This window comes from Lepidochelys olivacea (assembly GCF_965140295.1).
Source record: "Lepidochelys olivacea isolate rLepOli2 genome assembly, chromosome: 9".
Lineage (NCBI taxonomy): Eukaryota > Metazoa > Chordata > Testudines > Cheloniidae > Lepidochelys > Lepidochelys olivacea.
Window position 1 is genome coordinate 64,101,365 of NC_140419.1, and position 16,758 is coordinate 64,118,122.

Below are 16,758 nucleotides of genomic sequence, written 5' to 3' on the forward strand. Positions count from 1 at the left end.
TAGAGGTAGAGATCAATTGCATTCTAAGCATCTGAAGGAATAAATGTCAATAAACAGGGCATTCTGCAGGGCTGGAAAAAGCACTGTTGCAGAAAAATATGTTCCAAAGGCAGATTTCCACAACTGGATTTACCCAGGAGGGGGCTCTCCCTATGGGATGCTGAGCCTCAGGATGTCAAGAGTAATGTATTCTCTCTATAGCCCTGTTGTATTTCATAAAAATAATCCCAAATCTATTTAAAGACAGAGTCAGCCTACATTAGAGACCCTTATGTTACTTTCAGTAGTATTTGAAAAATCTGCTAAGTCATATCCCAGATGCTAATACAAACACAATAGGAAAATATATTAGGTTGAAATCTACCCCCACTTATATCCTGTGCAACCTCAGCAGGTTGGAAGGGATAGAAGGAAGGATAACTTTGGCTTAGCAATGGAGAAGCAGGAGTATGGAGAGTGCCCACTCCAGAACCCTCTGTACCATGCAGCACTCTGGCTGAGTTCACATTATTGACCACGGGAGCTATTTTCAGAGACTGCAACCTCCACATTTGCTTCCTGTGAATGGGCTACAGGATCCCACGTATGAGATATTTGAGCATTTGATCCAACCCCCATTAAAGTCAAAGGAAAGACCTCCATTCACTCACTCGGCTTTGGATTGGGCTCTAACTGCACAGGCCAAATTCATTGTGGGTGTCACTTCATTGATGTTAATGGAGTTACAGGAGTTTGGCCCTTGGTGGACCATAGCTTAACTCGCTCCTACTAGAAATGCACCATTGTTTTCTCCAGGAATTTTACACTCATCACAGGTTTATCCAAGAATCTCACACTTGGTCCTCCACAGTTCAGAGCCTGTAGTCTACCAGCCCAGACCCATTTTGGGCACTAAGGTGTAACCCATCAGCTAGAAAAATTTCATTGCTACATGTTAGGCACATATCATGGATGTAGATGCTGGAAGTGGTGCAGCTTTTCTGTGTCACAAAATGTTTAAATGTTATCAGGCATCTAATCCAAAGAAATCAAACTCACAAAAAGGGCCATAACTCGTAGAAACAGTCTAATTTCAGCCAAAATTGGCAGAAACTTTCTAATACAATTCATAATGTAATTACATACTCAAAGTAATACTGTTTTGGGAAATATTTAGCCCACGTGATATATTTTATGCATTTTTCTGTACTACTTTGCCTTCAGTTAAAGCAAAACTCTGGAATCACATGATAGTCTGAGCTTGTTTGTACCATGTAATACATCAAAACGTTTGTCATCCTCTGTAGAATGGACTGAGTTGAGAAAAGTTTTTCTGTCTGCTCTTTTTATGAAGTTATGCAAATAATAAGGCCCCCTACCCCCTAATTACATAACATATATTTTTGATGTTATCTGCTTGGCTGGAGACGTAAGTCTAAAGCAAACTTAGTACAACTGTAATTATCTTCTTACCATCACTGAATACAATGACAATCTATGTAAACTACTTATATAACAGTAATGATTCTTGGTAGAAGGGCTGGAGACTGTCTTGTACGAATATATCATGTGAATAACGAAGTATAATCATGCACTCTTATGTAACTTCTCCATATAACTATAAACTACTGAATGTCTCATCGACACCCCTTTAAGCTATATTAACTCATAAAATAGCCACAGTAATTTGGAGATAGTTGAAACATTTCTATTCTCCCCTCAGAACCTTTCTGATGTGTTTGATACTCTGTTGCTACACTCGTCACTTTCACAGCTGCATGCATCACATAACACCATGTCTTCCCTGTGGTATTTGCATCTCCTTGTTGCACAGATACTCTCACAGCCACAATACACAAAGGTGAGGATGGCTTCCGGAGCAGGTGGCAGCACCGCCATTTTAGGAACAAGATGTCCCATGCTATCACCCATCTGTTGTTGACAGGGGACCTTTGAAGATACAGAACTGTTGCATGATTCCATATGTAGGGCTGACCGTTTGCGCATTTCAGATGCTGCCTGAAGGAGGCCATTGTTGGAGGCAGTTTCTCCCTTGTTTTGTTCTTCTTAGCAAACAACATGTCGCACATATTATCCAGAGATGTACTGTGGTAAAAAACAATCGAGGTGCCAGTGAGACACAGGCTGCTGACTCTGGGAAAGCTGCAGCTGGGTTGGACTGCAGTTACCTACCTTCAGCTCTTGCTCGTGATACTGAGCAAGGACTACTTAATTCAGCGACTGCTGCGTTCTTCATTAACTGTCTGGATAGGTCAGGGCTGCCCATGCCGTGAATTCAAAGGCATGGCCCTACTTTGTAAAGCCATCAGCAGGCGGAGACCATAGCTACCTTCTACATTGTTGTATCATCTTTCCCGTGTGACCATGTCTGAGTGTTTCTTCTCTTTGCTCTCAAAAGTGCTCACACTGCCAGTAATGGGAGCAGGCTTATAAATGGCAGCATGCAGTTAGGTTACTGACACACCACCGCTGACATTTCAGGCTTGTTCTTGGGATGGGAAAGGAAGATTTTTGCACAAAGCTGAAGGGGAAATGAACAGTATTCACATAGAACACATCATCTCACTAGCCTTCCCCTGAGCTGAACAACACACAGCCCCAAAACCCAATCATCCAAACTCTATTACATTTTTACTTTGGTTTTACAAAGTGATGCTGCTGTGAGCAAAACCTGGAATGCCAACAGGCACAAGAGACACCCAAAGGCTGTAGCGGTAGCATTTCTGTTCAAAAGTACATTTTCAAAGTGCTCTAAAGTTCATAGACCAGTCAGATTGGTGTGGAAATTTGCAAGCTAGGAGAAGGCGTTGGGTACCATTTGGGGTCACGGTCATGGGGCTCCTGAGATTCAGCTCCCTTCCTTTTCTGGCAAATGAGCTCTGTTTAATTTTAAAATGTTCTAAAATGCAAATGCAGAGCCAAACTGGCTTGAGAGCTGGCATGCCTGATGAAGACCCCGAATAAAATCTGGGATACAAGTCTGGGGATCTTGGATGACTAGAGCCTCCCCTTACCTCTGACCTGTTTTTACAATGGGGCAAACTACCCTGGGCATGCCAGCAGAGTTTTTGGTAGCAGTACAGACCTTGCTGAAGCAGCAGGCCTGCAGTGCTGAGCTGGGGAGTGAACTGAGGAGCGTGCTCAGTACATGCCACAGGCCCACACCAAAGTCAGAGGAATCTAAGAATGTTCAGTCCACACAATAGGCACACAAAGCCAGATCCACAAAGGGACTTGGGCACCTAAGTCCATTTTAGGCACCTCCGTGAGCCACAAAATCCCCCCTCAGCTGCCACCCAACCCCATAGGTTCCTAACTCACTTGGCACCTAAGTTTTTGCTCTAAAAGTTCCCTTGGTGCCTCTGAGCACATGTATCACTATCTCAGTCTCGGCACCAGAGGCATAATCTCACGCCGAAGCACCAGAACAACTCTCCAGTCGGGGCAAATAGGCGTTGCCCTGCCTCACTTCCTTGTGGGTCTTGATCTGGTTGGTAGGCATGCTGCAAGCTGCCTAGCTCCACACATGGCAGCTGGGGAAGCAGACAACCTCCCCGAACCCAAAGCTCTAGGTAACTTTACTCTCCGTGAGGTGGTATCAGGACAGACCAAGGGAGATGCAGTGCTTCTGCCTGCTATATGGCTGACACAAACAAATCAAAACCACGTGCTTTCACTTAAAGCCAGCACTCTCCCTAGGATGCCTTTACTTGAAGTCACTGCTTTGTTTAGTCTTAAGCACATACAAACACAATAGGTTACAAAGCACCCCGAACTGATGATTACCTGCTAGGAGTTTGGAGTGGTATTCAGGTGGCTGGAGATCTCAATGTGTCCACGAAGCGATCCACTTGGCCCAGACCCACAATTCCCCTCTTACACTCAAAAAGTTACAGAGACATATCAATAAAAAAGGGGGTTATATTGCTGACCAAACAAAATCAGTCACTGGGCCAAAAGCAGGTGTTACAAAAACATATCACTAAAAAAAATAATTGTTAATCAAGCAATTTCCAAGCAGTTAATCTGGCAGCCATATTTCCCAATAATAACAGTCCTGAAATATAGCCAGACTTCCTGTTTTTCACAGATGCATACCCCAGCATATCAGAGAGGTGTAGAGTCAAGCCACTTCATGTGATAGCTGTCGTTCACCCCACTCCCGGCTTGCCTTAGTTATGCTAAGTTCCTGCAAAGGCCTAATAAATGGCTAAATGCAATAAGCAGAATCATTGATAGTCCATCCCAATAACTGGCAATGTCTGGACACCTGGCTGGATGCTAAAATGTCCCGGTACACCTCCAGACCAAACATAAGTGACAAACCCAGTTAAGGCTACTGAAGAATCACTGGTGGGAGCAGAAGGCTGCAGAACTGCAGGAAGCAGCCAACAAGCATGATTCTACGTAAGTCTCCATGTGGTGTATGGCCCACTCTCCAGTGGCACAGCCCCATCCTTATAGCAGATGGTAACCAGCTGCTCACAAAGACAAGATTCTCTCTCGCTGGGCGGAGTACTTTGATAGTGTCCTGAGCCATCACTCATTGAAGTCATTGACTTACTCCCACAGCATCCTGTCCTGGAGGAGTTGTCTATGGATCCTTCTTTAGATGAAGTTACTAAGGCCATCAAGCAGCTGACCACCGGCAAATCTCCAACTCGGTATTCCACCTGAAGCATACAAATGTGGAGGTGCCCACCTGATCAGGAAACTCACCACCCCTTCCAAAATTGTATGGGAGCAAGGCACTGTGCCCCAGGAATATCAGGATGCTTTCATAATCCATTTATAGAAAAGGAAGAGAAGCATCTCTAGCTGTGACAACGATCGTGGAATCTTATTGCTGTCTATAGCAGGGAAGATCTTGCACCGGTTGTCCTCAACAGATTCGTCTCCCACCTAGTGAACTCAGTGTATCCAGAGTCACAGTGTGGCTTTTGTGCTAGCTGTGGAACCATGGACATGATTTTTGCATCCCAACAAGTACACAAGAAGGCTGGTGAACAGAACAAGGACTAGTACATGGTGTTTGTTGACCTAACCGAAGCCTTCGACATAGTGAATTGCAAGGGCTTATGTAAACTCCTTCATAAATTTGGTTGCCCAGAGAAGATGATTGATGTCATCCACTCATTTCATGATGGCGTGATGGGGAGTGTGATGACTCGTCAGAAGCCTTCCCTATCAATGGCACCAAACAAGGATGCGTAATGGCTCCAGTCCTCTTTGCCATTGTCTTCTCAGCCAAGCTCTTGTTTGCATTACAGGACTTCAATAGAGGCGCACATATCCAGTTTAGCTGAGATGGGGGCGTCTAGTCAATCAACAGTGACTTAGGGCTCACACCAAGGTAATTGAACAGCTATTGAGAGAACTCCTATTTGCTGACGATTGTGCCCTTATTGCATATGCACTCAAGGACATTCAGCTTATTGTGGACCTCTTTGCCTATGGCTCAAAATGCTTCGGTTTCACAATCAGCCTGAAAAAGATGAAGGGCATGTACCAGCCAGTACCAGACCACCAGCATCATGAGCACCATGATCCCAACAACACAATTGACAACACATCCTTCAGCTTGGTCACAAAATTCTGCTACCTGGGTAGCACACTTTCCAGCAAGGTCACGCTTGGCATCTGGCAGACTCATCCACAGGCTCTGGAGGGAGCGTGGAGTCTGCCTCAGAACCAAGATAAAAATTCACCACACTGTTGTACTCACCTTACACCTGTATGGCTGTGAGACATGGATGGTCTACAGTGCCACATCAAACAGCTGGAGAGTTTCCACCTTCGCTTCCTAAGCTCCAGCTGCTATATCAAGTGGCAGGACAGGATCCCCAACACTGAAGTCCTTGAGAGGTCCTAGATCCCTGGAATCAAGAACATGCTCATCAGGGTTCAACTTTGCTGGGTGGGACACGTGATCTGCATGGAGGTTTTCCTTACACTGAATAGCTGACTGAGCTCGGGAACATGCTCTAAGGGTCAACCCATCCTCAAATAGAAAGACACCTTGAAGGCCAACCTCAAAGCATGCAAGGCAGATATTAGAACCTGGGAACTCTTGCACTGGACAGACCCAGATGGAGAGGTCTGTGCCATGAGGAGTGGCATGTGAGGTCTCTGTAGGAGAAGATAGCACATCATAAGGCCAACAGCTCAAACCCTCCCCCCAACAATGACTGCGTTTGCAAGAAATGCAACCGCATTTGCAAATTCATGATTGAACTCACTTCCCATGTGAGAAGCCCTAAAAACAAATAAACCAAGAACTCAAATCAACACTAGCTGAACCCTCATCCATCGAAGCAATGGGAGATTCCAGGAGGACCTAATGATTTTAAATTATGACTTTTTATGAGATCAGAGAGGTCTACCTCACCGCTTCATAGTCTACTAGTCACAAACTGCTTTTCTTGTGTGCCATTCTCTCTTGCCATACGCAAACTTTCTGCAGTTTCAGATGGGGTCACAGGAAATGTTGCAATGTTCACAAGTAACTGTCTGGTGTATGGGCTTGTTCCAGGTTCAATGCTAAAAGGATTTGTCATTCTTTCAGTCACAACTTTTAATAACATCTTGGACAGCAATTTCATCAGCAGTCGTGCTTTTTGATAGCTTCTTTGTGGAGATCTGTTGCTGAAGGCTGAATTCCACACATTTGTCATAGCTGTTACAGCTGCCTTAAAATGTGCAGTCAGCTAATATTTGGTCAGAGCCTTACCTTTTGTGCAAAGAGGCTGATTATTCCCACAGTGCTTCTTGAGAGGTTGCCTGATGGCCAAGTCATGCCATACACCCCTGAAGGATCTGGCAGTCCAGTATACTGCTCCCTATGAAATAGAGCATGATATATTTCTGGCTTCTGCTACATTTACATAATCCCATCTACCATGACCACACTAGAAGTCAACTGGAATCATTTCTGCAAATGTCTCAAGCTCCATGGACTTGTTATCATTTCTCTTGCTACAATGTAATCCATCAGTAGTTGGGAGAAATCTGTTACATAGTTTTCCCAGAACAGAAATGTATCTGAACAGATTTTTCCTTGGGTAACACAAGTGTCCATGAGCTGGTGGACTGATTGGGCGCTGCTTTTGAAGACTGCCAGGGCATTCTGTGTTTCCACTCTCTTTTCTCTGTGTTCCATCTCCCCATCTTCACATGCTTCAGTGCATGTTTGAGCTTTCTCCAAGATGCATCTCTTCTCGTCATCTGGGAGAACATCATTGCTCATGGAATCGCCAAGTGCCATCCATTTCAAGCGATTCATTGCCTCATTCATAAGTTTGTGGATTCTAACACCACAGTTATATCCTTTCCCTCGTAGAGCATGGCTGATGATGGAAGCACCATAGATTTTGGCTTCCACAAGGATGTCTTCAAACCCACTTTCCTGCATCACACTGCCCATATATCACCCATGAAATTCATTGCATGATGTATGACTCCCATCTCAAAGTGAAGAGTGTCAAATTTGTTTTGATTCCTCCATTTAATCAACTGTGCTTTGCAGTAGATTGCATCATCGTACATTACATAGGTCCAGTGTTGGCCCAGAGAGTGGAACATGACCTGAAAATATTTCATATTGCAATACGCTCTATTAACATCAGTTGCCAGTGCAGTAATCATTGGAAATTAACCAATACTCATAAAACATAAAGTAGCAGACAGAAAAACTTTTTCTCAGATCACTCCATTCTACAGATAATAACAAATATTTTAATGTATTACATGGTACAAATGAGCTCTGACTATCATGTGACTACAGACTTTTGCTTTGACCGAAGGCAAAAAAATGTGGGAAAATGCATAAAATATATCGTCGGGGTTAAATATTTCCCAAACTTTCCAAAACAGTACTATTTTGAGTACATAGTCACATTAGGAATTATATTTAGAAGGTTGCTGACAATTTTGGTTAAAATTATACTGTGTTACTTCGAGTTATGGCCCTTTTTGTGATTTTATGATTTTTTCAGATTGGATGCCCAATAGTGTTTAAACATTACATGGTATAGAAAAACTGCACTACTTCCAGCATCTATATCCACCCTGCTGATAACTAACAGATATGTGCCTACCATGTGATAGCAATTCAATTTTTCCAGCTGATGTGTCATCTTAACTCATTAAAAAGACCCCTTTAGAAATCTGATCGGTAGACTACTGGTTACCTATTGTTCCCCCCTCATTAGCACAGCTCCCCCTTGGGTTCTGGTCTTGGGAGCTTTGCAGCCATGTCTACGTCATGGAATTAAACAGAGCCAAATTCTCCACTCAGTTACAGACGGACTTTGGTGGAGTTGTGCTGGTGACTTGGTATCACATGCACAGACCAGTTCTACCTTCATTGAGTATTGCCACTGACCTCAACAGGAGCAGGGCTGGGCTCAGACACGACACAGACCATACAGGGGACACTCGGAGGCATTTTCTGTGGCCAATGCTTTAGAATTGTTGAAAACATTACGAAGTCCCTGGCATTGGGAAGTACATTGGACTATACCATACAAATCAGGTGGCAGTGAGACAGCCTCACGAGGGTTCATTTGTGTGACCCACCCGCTAGTGTAGGATATCCACTTGGGGCTGGACGTTGTGATTCCCCTCTCGAGGAGACATACTCACACTAGCTTGATGACACCTAGCACCCTAAAATAGTATGGAGTCGCGGTAGCAAAGACAGTGGCTCGGGCTAGCCACTTGAGTATGTACACACAGGGTCTGGATAGGTTTGTACCAGGGTAGTTAGCCCTTCCCGCCACTCCCTGTGCTACCGCAGTTACTCTGCTATTTTTAGCATGCTAGCTTGATGAGAGCTAGTGCAGGTATGTCTCCTCTAGCTAGGAACCACCCCCCCCACACACACACACCCCCGCCAGCTCCAAGTGTAGATGTACCCTTCAAGTCACAGATATGCAGTGTAGGAAGCCAAGGCTATGATTCCATAGGGAGGCTCTGCTAACATCCCAGACAATGAAAAGCCAAGACACCAGAACCCCAAAGATGGATTCTCCTTGGGTTACTTTGTCACCTGTGTGTTACCAGTTTTCACGCACAATCTAAAAGCAGACTCTTTGACTTGTGTTTCTTTGAAACATTTGCTGTTTACAGTCCACCTTCTTATACAAACCCTGCCACACTGCCTGTGGTGATATTATTTGTAATGATTTAGATGGTCCTGTAGGTGAGTATGGCACTTTACAGACAAAAAATTAGACAAGGTCTTTGCCCAGAGAAATTTATAATCTAATTTGCACAGATAACCTAATGAGTAAAGGCCTGGCGAGCATGTGGGGGACTGAAGAGGGTTGGGGGGGGGGATGTCACAGTGAGGGGAGAGAGTAGGACAAGAATTACCATATGGCTTTTGTATGCTGTCCCCTGTTCCCTGGGACTTTCCAGAACACTCCCAGACAGGACAGTGTGTGTAAATGCATGCCTATAGCTCACACAGCTGGAAACTGCTACCGCTCTTCCTAGCACAGACCAAGAGCATGTAGGAAAGGAGCACAACCTGCCATAGAACTCTTTCCCCCACAGTTAGAGCACTCGCCAAATGGTGGGTTCTAGATTTAGAATAGAACTGGATATTTTTGCACCTTGAGCTCCATTTGTCTCTGGTAAAACGAGTTCTGGGCAGCCGCACAATTTGCAAAGATGTTATTCTTTGTACGGCATTACAGGCAAATCAACAAGACAGAACCCTGGGCTTGGGAGCTTTTGCACATAACTCTGCAAGGGATAGAGGTAGGGCGTTGTGGAAAGGATAACAAGAGCTGCTTTTGTCGCTTGTGTGTCTTGTTCATGCTTGTGTGTGCGCTTTGAAAAGGAGCCACTGGTGTGGGGTGGTCTTGGGTGAGCCACTTAGAGTGTGAGCCTGAGAGTTGTGGAGCACTGCAGCTCCTATTTGAGGCTCAGCACTTTGGAAAATATGGCCCTAGGTGTCTCAAGCCAGAGGCACCCCAAATCAGTCAACCCTCTTAGAAATCTTGGCCCTAGCTTTTAATGACAGAAATTTGGAATGTTGTTAAGTCCCTGGATCAGGTTGGCCCCATCTCTTACACCTTCCTTCTACGTATAAACTGAGCATGTTTGTCATGGAAATCCCAATAGGCACAGAACCCTACAGAGCGTTTTTGCAGCATCCCTTTTCAGAACAGAATTACACTTCAGGTGAACACACTCCCCTGCCCAGCTCTTCCACTATCCCCACAACAGAACTGTTATACAGTAATAGAACAGCTCGCTCACCTCCTTGCCAGCCAGTCAGGACGTCCTGGCTCCCTTTGGAGAGTCAGGGAAAGAGGAGAGCTGGAGCCACTGGGCAATCCTGTGCTGATGGCATAGGGAGGAAGGGGATGACCGGTAATGTTATACATAAGCAACTGGCTCCTCTCCTTCGCTTTGCTACTTCTGACAGTGCTCTGTGCCCTTGTAGGCATCACCACAGTGCTCACCATGACCACGTTGAGTACCATCTCCCGCAAGCACCTCCCGAGGGTCTCCTACATCACTGCCATGGATCTCTTTGTCTCGGTGTGCTTCATCTTCGTCTTTGCCGCTCTCATGGAATACGCCACACTCAACTACCTGGTGGGAAACAAGAAACCACCGGAGAACAACAGCAAGAAACCCAGACTGGTAGGCAGGGGCAAGGTAGAGGGAGGGGATGGGGAGCTAGCTCTGCTATATCCCAAAGCCACCGCAGCGTGGTAGTGCTTAGGAATGTTACCATCCCGTCTGCACGGGGAACCGCTGTGCTCTTTGGCTCCTGGCCAGTAACATATTGTATTCACAAGGCAGAATGGTGCAAAGCCTGTTCTCATGCTATGTTGTTATGGGGTGCCACTCCAGAGAGTGCCGAAGGGAGAGACACACAGCAATAGACTGGGAGGGAGTGGGGCTCCGGAGACCAGGCAAGGCAGAGGGACAGGCAGTAACACCCCAAAGGGGTGTGATGTTGCAAGAAGCCAACCTTAGAGACTGTAGGCATCAGAGGGGCTGGCGGACCCCTGGAGGGGGGGATGCTTGAAGAGGCAGAACTCTAGGAACAAGGGGTGTCTGGGGGCATGGTAGTGCCCTTCAGAGTACATAAGGAGAATTGTTGAGTATGGACATATTACATCTAGCCATTGTACTCATGCCTTTCAGTGGGCTTTGCTTAAGTTCACAGTGGGTGCCATCAACACACCAACCAGTCCTGCATATCTGACCTTAAACAGGTCTTTACCCGCAAGTTCCTAGGTAGCATGAGGCTGAAAACCTGAATTCTGGATCTCTCCTGCAAGCCCCCGCCTTGCTCTGATGGAGAGGAGCTATGCTGCTGAGTTGAAGACATACTTCCTCTCCAAGAGTGAGCTGTTATAATCACTGCACTGCCCACGCTTTCCTCCCATGATGAATGTGAAAACACAATGGCAATCAGAGAACATGTCTGGGCAGCATCCTGCACTCCTAGACCGCATCTGGGCTCAGTGGGAATGTGACAGGCTGAGAAAACCATCTGTTGTGTGGAGCATGAAATGTCAGAGACAGCACTAAGGGATTAGCACTCTCAGGTCTTCTCTGCTCAGACCTGTGCCCAGGATATGCCAGGGAACTGAATTATAGTCAGACAGGAAGATGGAAAAGTAGAGCTCTCTAGTATCCCTGTGCACTGAGTACATCCAGGAGATGAAAGGAGACTGACTGGGTCTGTTGTCTGGGCGAATGAGGGTTCATCTTTACTTTAACTCTAACCCATTCTCCTCCTTGTTCTAGCCACCTGCCAGTGCCCACATGATGCCCTCCTTCACCACCATCAACATCAACAACCTCATGCACTGGCCTCCTGAGGTCGAGGAGGAGGAGGAGGAGTCAGGCGCCCCTTGCCTAGAAGGGAAGGAATGTGAGAGGTTTTTTTGCTGCATCGAGGACTGTCAGACAGGGATGTGGCGGGAGGGCCGCATTCGCATTCACATCTCCCGCCTGGACTCCTACTCCCGGGTTTTCTTCCCCACAGCCTTCCTGCTCTTCAACATCGTGTACTGGATTGCCTATCTCTATCTCTAGCTGTTCCCCAACCTGTGCTGAAATAAACCAGAGGCCAACAAGATTTGCAAAAAAGGAAAAAGGGAAAGAGTGTGGCTTCTCATTTTAGTCATTCATTGTTTTGACATTTGCCCAAACTTAACCCCTTCCTGCCCTTCTGAGTAGAACCAGTTGGGGAAAAAATTCATGGCCAAACTCTTTGATAAAAAACAGGTTGCCAACACATGGGAAATTTTCTTGTGAAAATTTCTGGTTTTCTGCAAAAATACAAATCTGAATGCTTTCTCCATTTCCAATGAAACCCCCATAATTCCACAGAAAGTGCTTACAAAGGGGATTTTTTTTTTCATTTTGGCAGGAAATCAAATAAATTTCTCGACCAACTCTACTTCTGAGTCAGCTTCTGTTGATATAGTCCCTGGTGTAGGGCCATGGAAAAGTCCACAAAGACTGGAGGTGGAGGAGGAGAAACTGGCTACATCCTCCCCTCCATCAGGAACCAGTGTTGTCCAAAATGTGGATGGTACTTGCCAGAAAGGGTGCATGGCCATAGACCGGGGATGGACCAGTGCATTCCCCAGCAGCCTCTATCAGCAGGGCTGCTATGGGATTCTCATTGTAGCCCACAGCTGTCCCCTGCTGTAGCAGATGGCACCAAGACACAGCAGCAGGGACTTTCCCTGACACTGGTCAGTCTATGGAGCTATGCATTTGTAAAGTTTTAAATAAGTCTGTGAGGATCCATCTACTGTACAACTACAACCCTATAAAGGACCCAGTTACATCATGGTTGTATTCTGTAGTGTAGATGTATATTGCTTTCAGTTACAACACTGAATACAGTGTTGTAACTGAAATCAATATATTTGAAAAGGTAGAAAAACATCCAAAATATTTATATTAAATTTAAATTGGTATTCTGTTATTGTTTAGCAGTGAGATTAAAACTGTGATTAATTGCAACTGCTTATCTAATATAATTAATTTGTTTTGTGTTAATCACTTGCGTTAATTGTGATTAGGTGAGAGCCCTACCCCTAACACTGTTTTATTTGTAGTGTAGACAGGGTCTGATTTTTTTTTAGTTCTGCTTCAGGGGAACAAAGTGTGATCCCAGTTCTACTGCCCTCCATCAGTGGGTACTATCTGACTCCACAAATCATCCTATTGGAACCAGCGGGGCTTCTCATGGACTGAGGTATTACTCAACCTGAGTAAGGGTGGCAGAATCAGGCCCTGCTGAATTTAAAATAACAAATATGCAAGGTCCTTTTGGGGGCCCTTGCAGCTCAAACAGATCTATTTTTAAATCTTTAGGATTCAGAAAGAAAATTTAAACTGGAAGATTTAGGAGAAAGCCATGGCTCCACCTACTCTCTGACACTCCCCACCCCTTTTCTGATGAGTGGCTCCCAGAAAGGGGTGGAGCAACTCAATAACATCTGCAAGTGCTAGGTCTGCTATGTTGAGTAGCCCTTAGCCAGGTCAGGCATGGGGAGGTAGGTGTTTCCTTGCTGACATACTATCACAGAACTTGTGTGGCCATATAACTTGGGGAGGGAAGCAATTTTTCCTTGATGAGGGTTGGGGAAATATGCCATTCAGTGCTAAGCAGGAAGAGTCTGCATCTGTAGCAGAAAAACATGGAGCCGGATCCTTCACTGGAGTCAATTGTTACTGCCCCATTTATACCAGCTGAGCACCCGTCCCACAATGCTGTTTCCTGAAAGTGATTTCCCATTCATATTTACTTACTGTGTAAATTAAAAAGAAATCTTTTACAAAGAGCATGTTTTAGAAATAACTGTCACTTTAAAGGCTTGTCCCAAGAAGAGAGACAACACCTGCAGGGAGTGTAGCTGGGAATGGCTGATTTAGTGGACAGCTAACAGGGCCACGAGGGATATGTATTCTTAGAGAGCAAATTTGATCTGGTTTAAAGATGGATTTTGACACTGTTGAATGTGATCTGAATAATGATGTGTCATGTTTAATTAATTCATAAATATACCCTTACCTTGCTTCCAGGGGGACTCAAAGAGAGCCTAATTAAGGCTACAATAGTACAACACTTGGCTAAGTATAACCTAATAGGGTCAAACCTGCTCAGCTTCTGGAAGGGAAAATTATGCCTGTCTAACCTGTTAGAGTTCTTTGAAATGCTGAATAAATCAGGAGATAAAGGTTTCCCAGCAGACATAATTTACTCTGATTTTTCCAATGGCTTTTGAGAAGATGGAGCAGAATTATTGGGGATGGTACAAGGGGGGTTCTAATTAGAAGAAATTAATGTAGGAAAAGGAAGTCTAAGAAAAGGATAAAAATAGCTTCCTGACAATGAAGTCTATTGCGCTGTGTCTCCTGAGCGAATGGGGGTGAAGTCTCACTTGACATAGTAAAATCAGCAGTGTAGTTGAGGATAAACTTGGGTAACCCACATTTGCCTGATCTCATCTGGGGAATATGGAGTTTAAGTTAGGTTAGTTCACCCACTTCTTTTTTTACCACTACACCACTGAATAAAACGCGATTGGACGTGGCAACATAATATACTGTATGAATCAACCAGTAGAAACTATGGGCAGGTTTAAACATGATGGAAGACAAAGGTAATGTACAACAGCAAAGACAGTGAAAACTTCTCAGATACAGCTCTGCCTTCGGAACATATGCACTCTTCTAAGGAAACCGAGTTAGGAGGTTGTCAGGAAAAACATGATTAGCCAGTAAGCAGCAGCACTTAGCAAGATAGATGGTTGGGTATATTATAAAAGAGAATAGAATTCCCCCACCCATGACCACCATCACCACACACACACACACACACCTCTCCCCCTCTGCTAATATAACAATGGGCAAAGTCAGTGCTGAGTGAGTAGGTACAGGTGTCATGGGAATTTTATCCATTTACACTTGGGTTCATGATGGTATATACTGATCTGGGGCTGAGGATGTTAGGGAGATTCCCAAACCTGAGCCATCTTTTTTAGGTGACAAATCTGAGGAATTGTCACAGATTGAAGTGTCACTAGAGGAGGTTTTGGAATTATTTGAGAAACTTCACAGTAATAAGTCACCGGGACCAGATGGCATTCACCCAAGAGTTCTGAAAGAACTCAAATGTGAAATTGCGGAACTATTAACTATGGTTTATAACCTGACCTTTAACACAGCTACTGTACCCAGTGACTGGAAGATAGCTAATGTAACGCCAATATTTAAGAAGGGCTCTAGAGGTGATCCTGGCAATTACAGACCTGTAAGTCTAACGTCAGTGCCGGGCAAATTAGTTGAAACAATAGTAAAGAATAAAATTGTCAGACACATAGAAGAACATAAATTGTTGCCCAAAAGTCAGCATGGTTTCTGTAAAGGGAGATCATGTCTTACTAATCTATTAGAGTTCTTTGAAGGGGGTCAACAAACATGTGTACAAGGGGGATCCAGTGGACATAGTGTACTTAGATTTCCAGAAAGCCTTTGACAAGGTCCCTCACCAAAGGCTCTTACATAAATTAAGTTGTCATGGGACAAGAGGGAAGATCCTTTCATGGATTGAGAACGGGTTAAAAGACAGGGAACAAAGAGTAGGAATAAATGGTAAATTTCCAGAAGGGAGAGGGGTAACTACAGTAGTGTTGTTCCCCAATTGGTCCTAGGACCAATCCTCTTCAACTTATTCATAAATGATCTGGAGAAAGGGGTAAACAGTGAGGTGGCAAAGTTTCCAGATGATACTAAACTGCTCAAGATAGTTAAGACCAAAGCAGACTGTGAAGAACTTCAAAAAGATCTCACAAAACTAAGTGATTGGGCAACAAAATGGCAAATGAAATTTAATGTGGATAAATATAAAGTAATGCACATTGGAAAAAATAACCCCAATTACACATACAATATGATGGGGGCTAATTTAGCTACAACTAATCAGGAGAAAGATCTTGGAGTCATCGTGGATAGTCCTCTGAAGACATCTACACAGTGTGCAGCAGCAGTCAAAAAAGCAAACGGGATGTTAGGAATCATTAAAAAAGGGATAGAGAATAAGACGGAGAATATCTTATTGCCCTTATATAAATCCATGGTACACCTACATCTTGAATACTGCGTACAGATGTGGTCCCCTCATCTCAAAAAAGATATACTGGCATTAGAAAAGGTTCAGAAAAGGGCAACTAAAATGATTAGGGGTTTGGAACGAGTCCCATATGAGGAGAGATTAAAGGGGCTAGGACTTTTCAGCTTGGAAAAGACGAGACTATGGGGGGGATATGATAGAGGTATATAAAATCATGAGTGGTGTGGAGAAAGTGAATAAGGAAAAGTTATTTACTTGTTCCCATAATATAAGAACTAGGGGCCACCAAATGAAATTAATGGGCTGCAGGTTTAAAACAAATAATAGGAAGTTCTTCTTCACTCAGCGCACAGTCAACCTGTGGAACTCCTTGCCTGAGGAGGTTGTGAAGGCTAGGACTATAAAAGGGTTTAAAAGAGAACTGGATAAATTCATGGAGGTTAAGTCCATTAATGGCTATTAGCCAGGATGGGTAAGGAATGGTGCCCCTAGCCTCTGTTTGTCAGAGGGTGGAGATGGATGGCCGGAGAGAGATCATTTGATCGTTACCTGTTAGGTTCACTCCCTCTGGGGCACCTGGCATTGGCCACTGTCAATAGACAAGATGCTGGGCTGGATGGACCTTTGGTCTG

At 44.5% G+C, this 16,758-nt stretch overlaps 1 protein-coding gene across 4 annotated transcripts in view; it reads left to right on the top strand.

Annotated features, from left to right (window-relative positions):
* The window catches only part of LOC311526682 (gamma-aminobutyric acid receptor subunit gamma-4), a 74,482-nt gene extending 62,106 nt beyond the window's left edge, over positions 1–12,376 (top strand). For all 4 annotated transcript variants that reach the window (XM_084639946.1, XM_084639945.1, XM_084639943.1 and 1 more), the window contains 2 exons: positions 10,457–10,659; positions 11,779–12,376. In XM_084639946.1, coding sequence (XP_084496072.1) covers positions 10,457–10,659; positions 11,779–12,069 — 494 coding nt within the window. In that variant the 3' untranslated portion in view covers positions 12,070–12,376. The remainder of the gene's footprint in view (positions 1–10,456; positions 10,660–11,778) is intronic.
* The last annotated feature ends 4,382 nt before the right edge of the window (positions 12,377–16,758 follow it).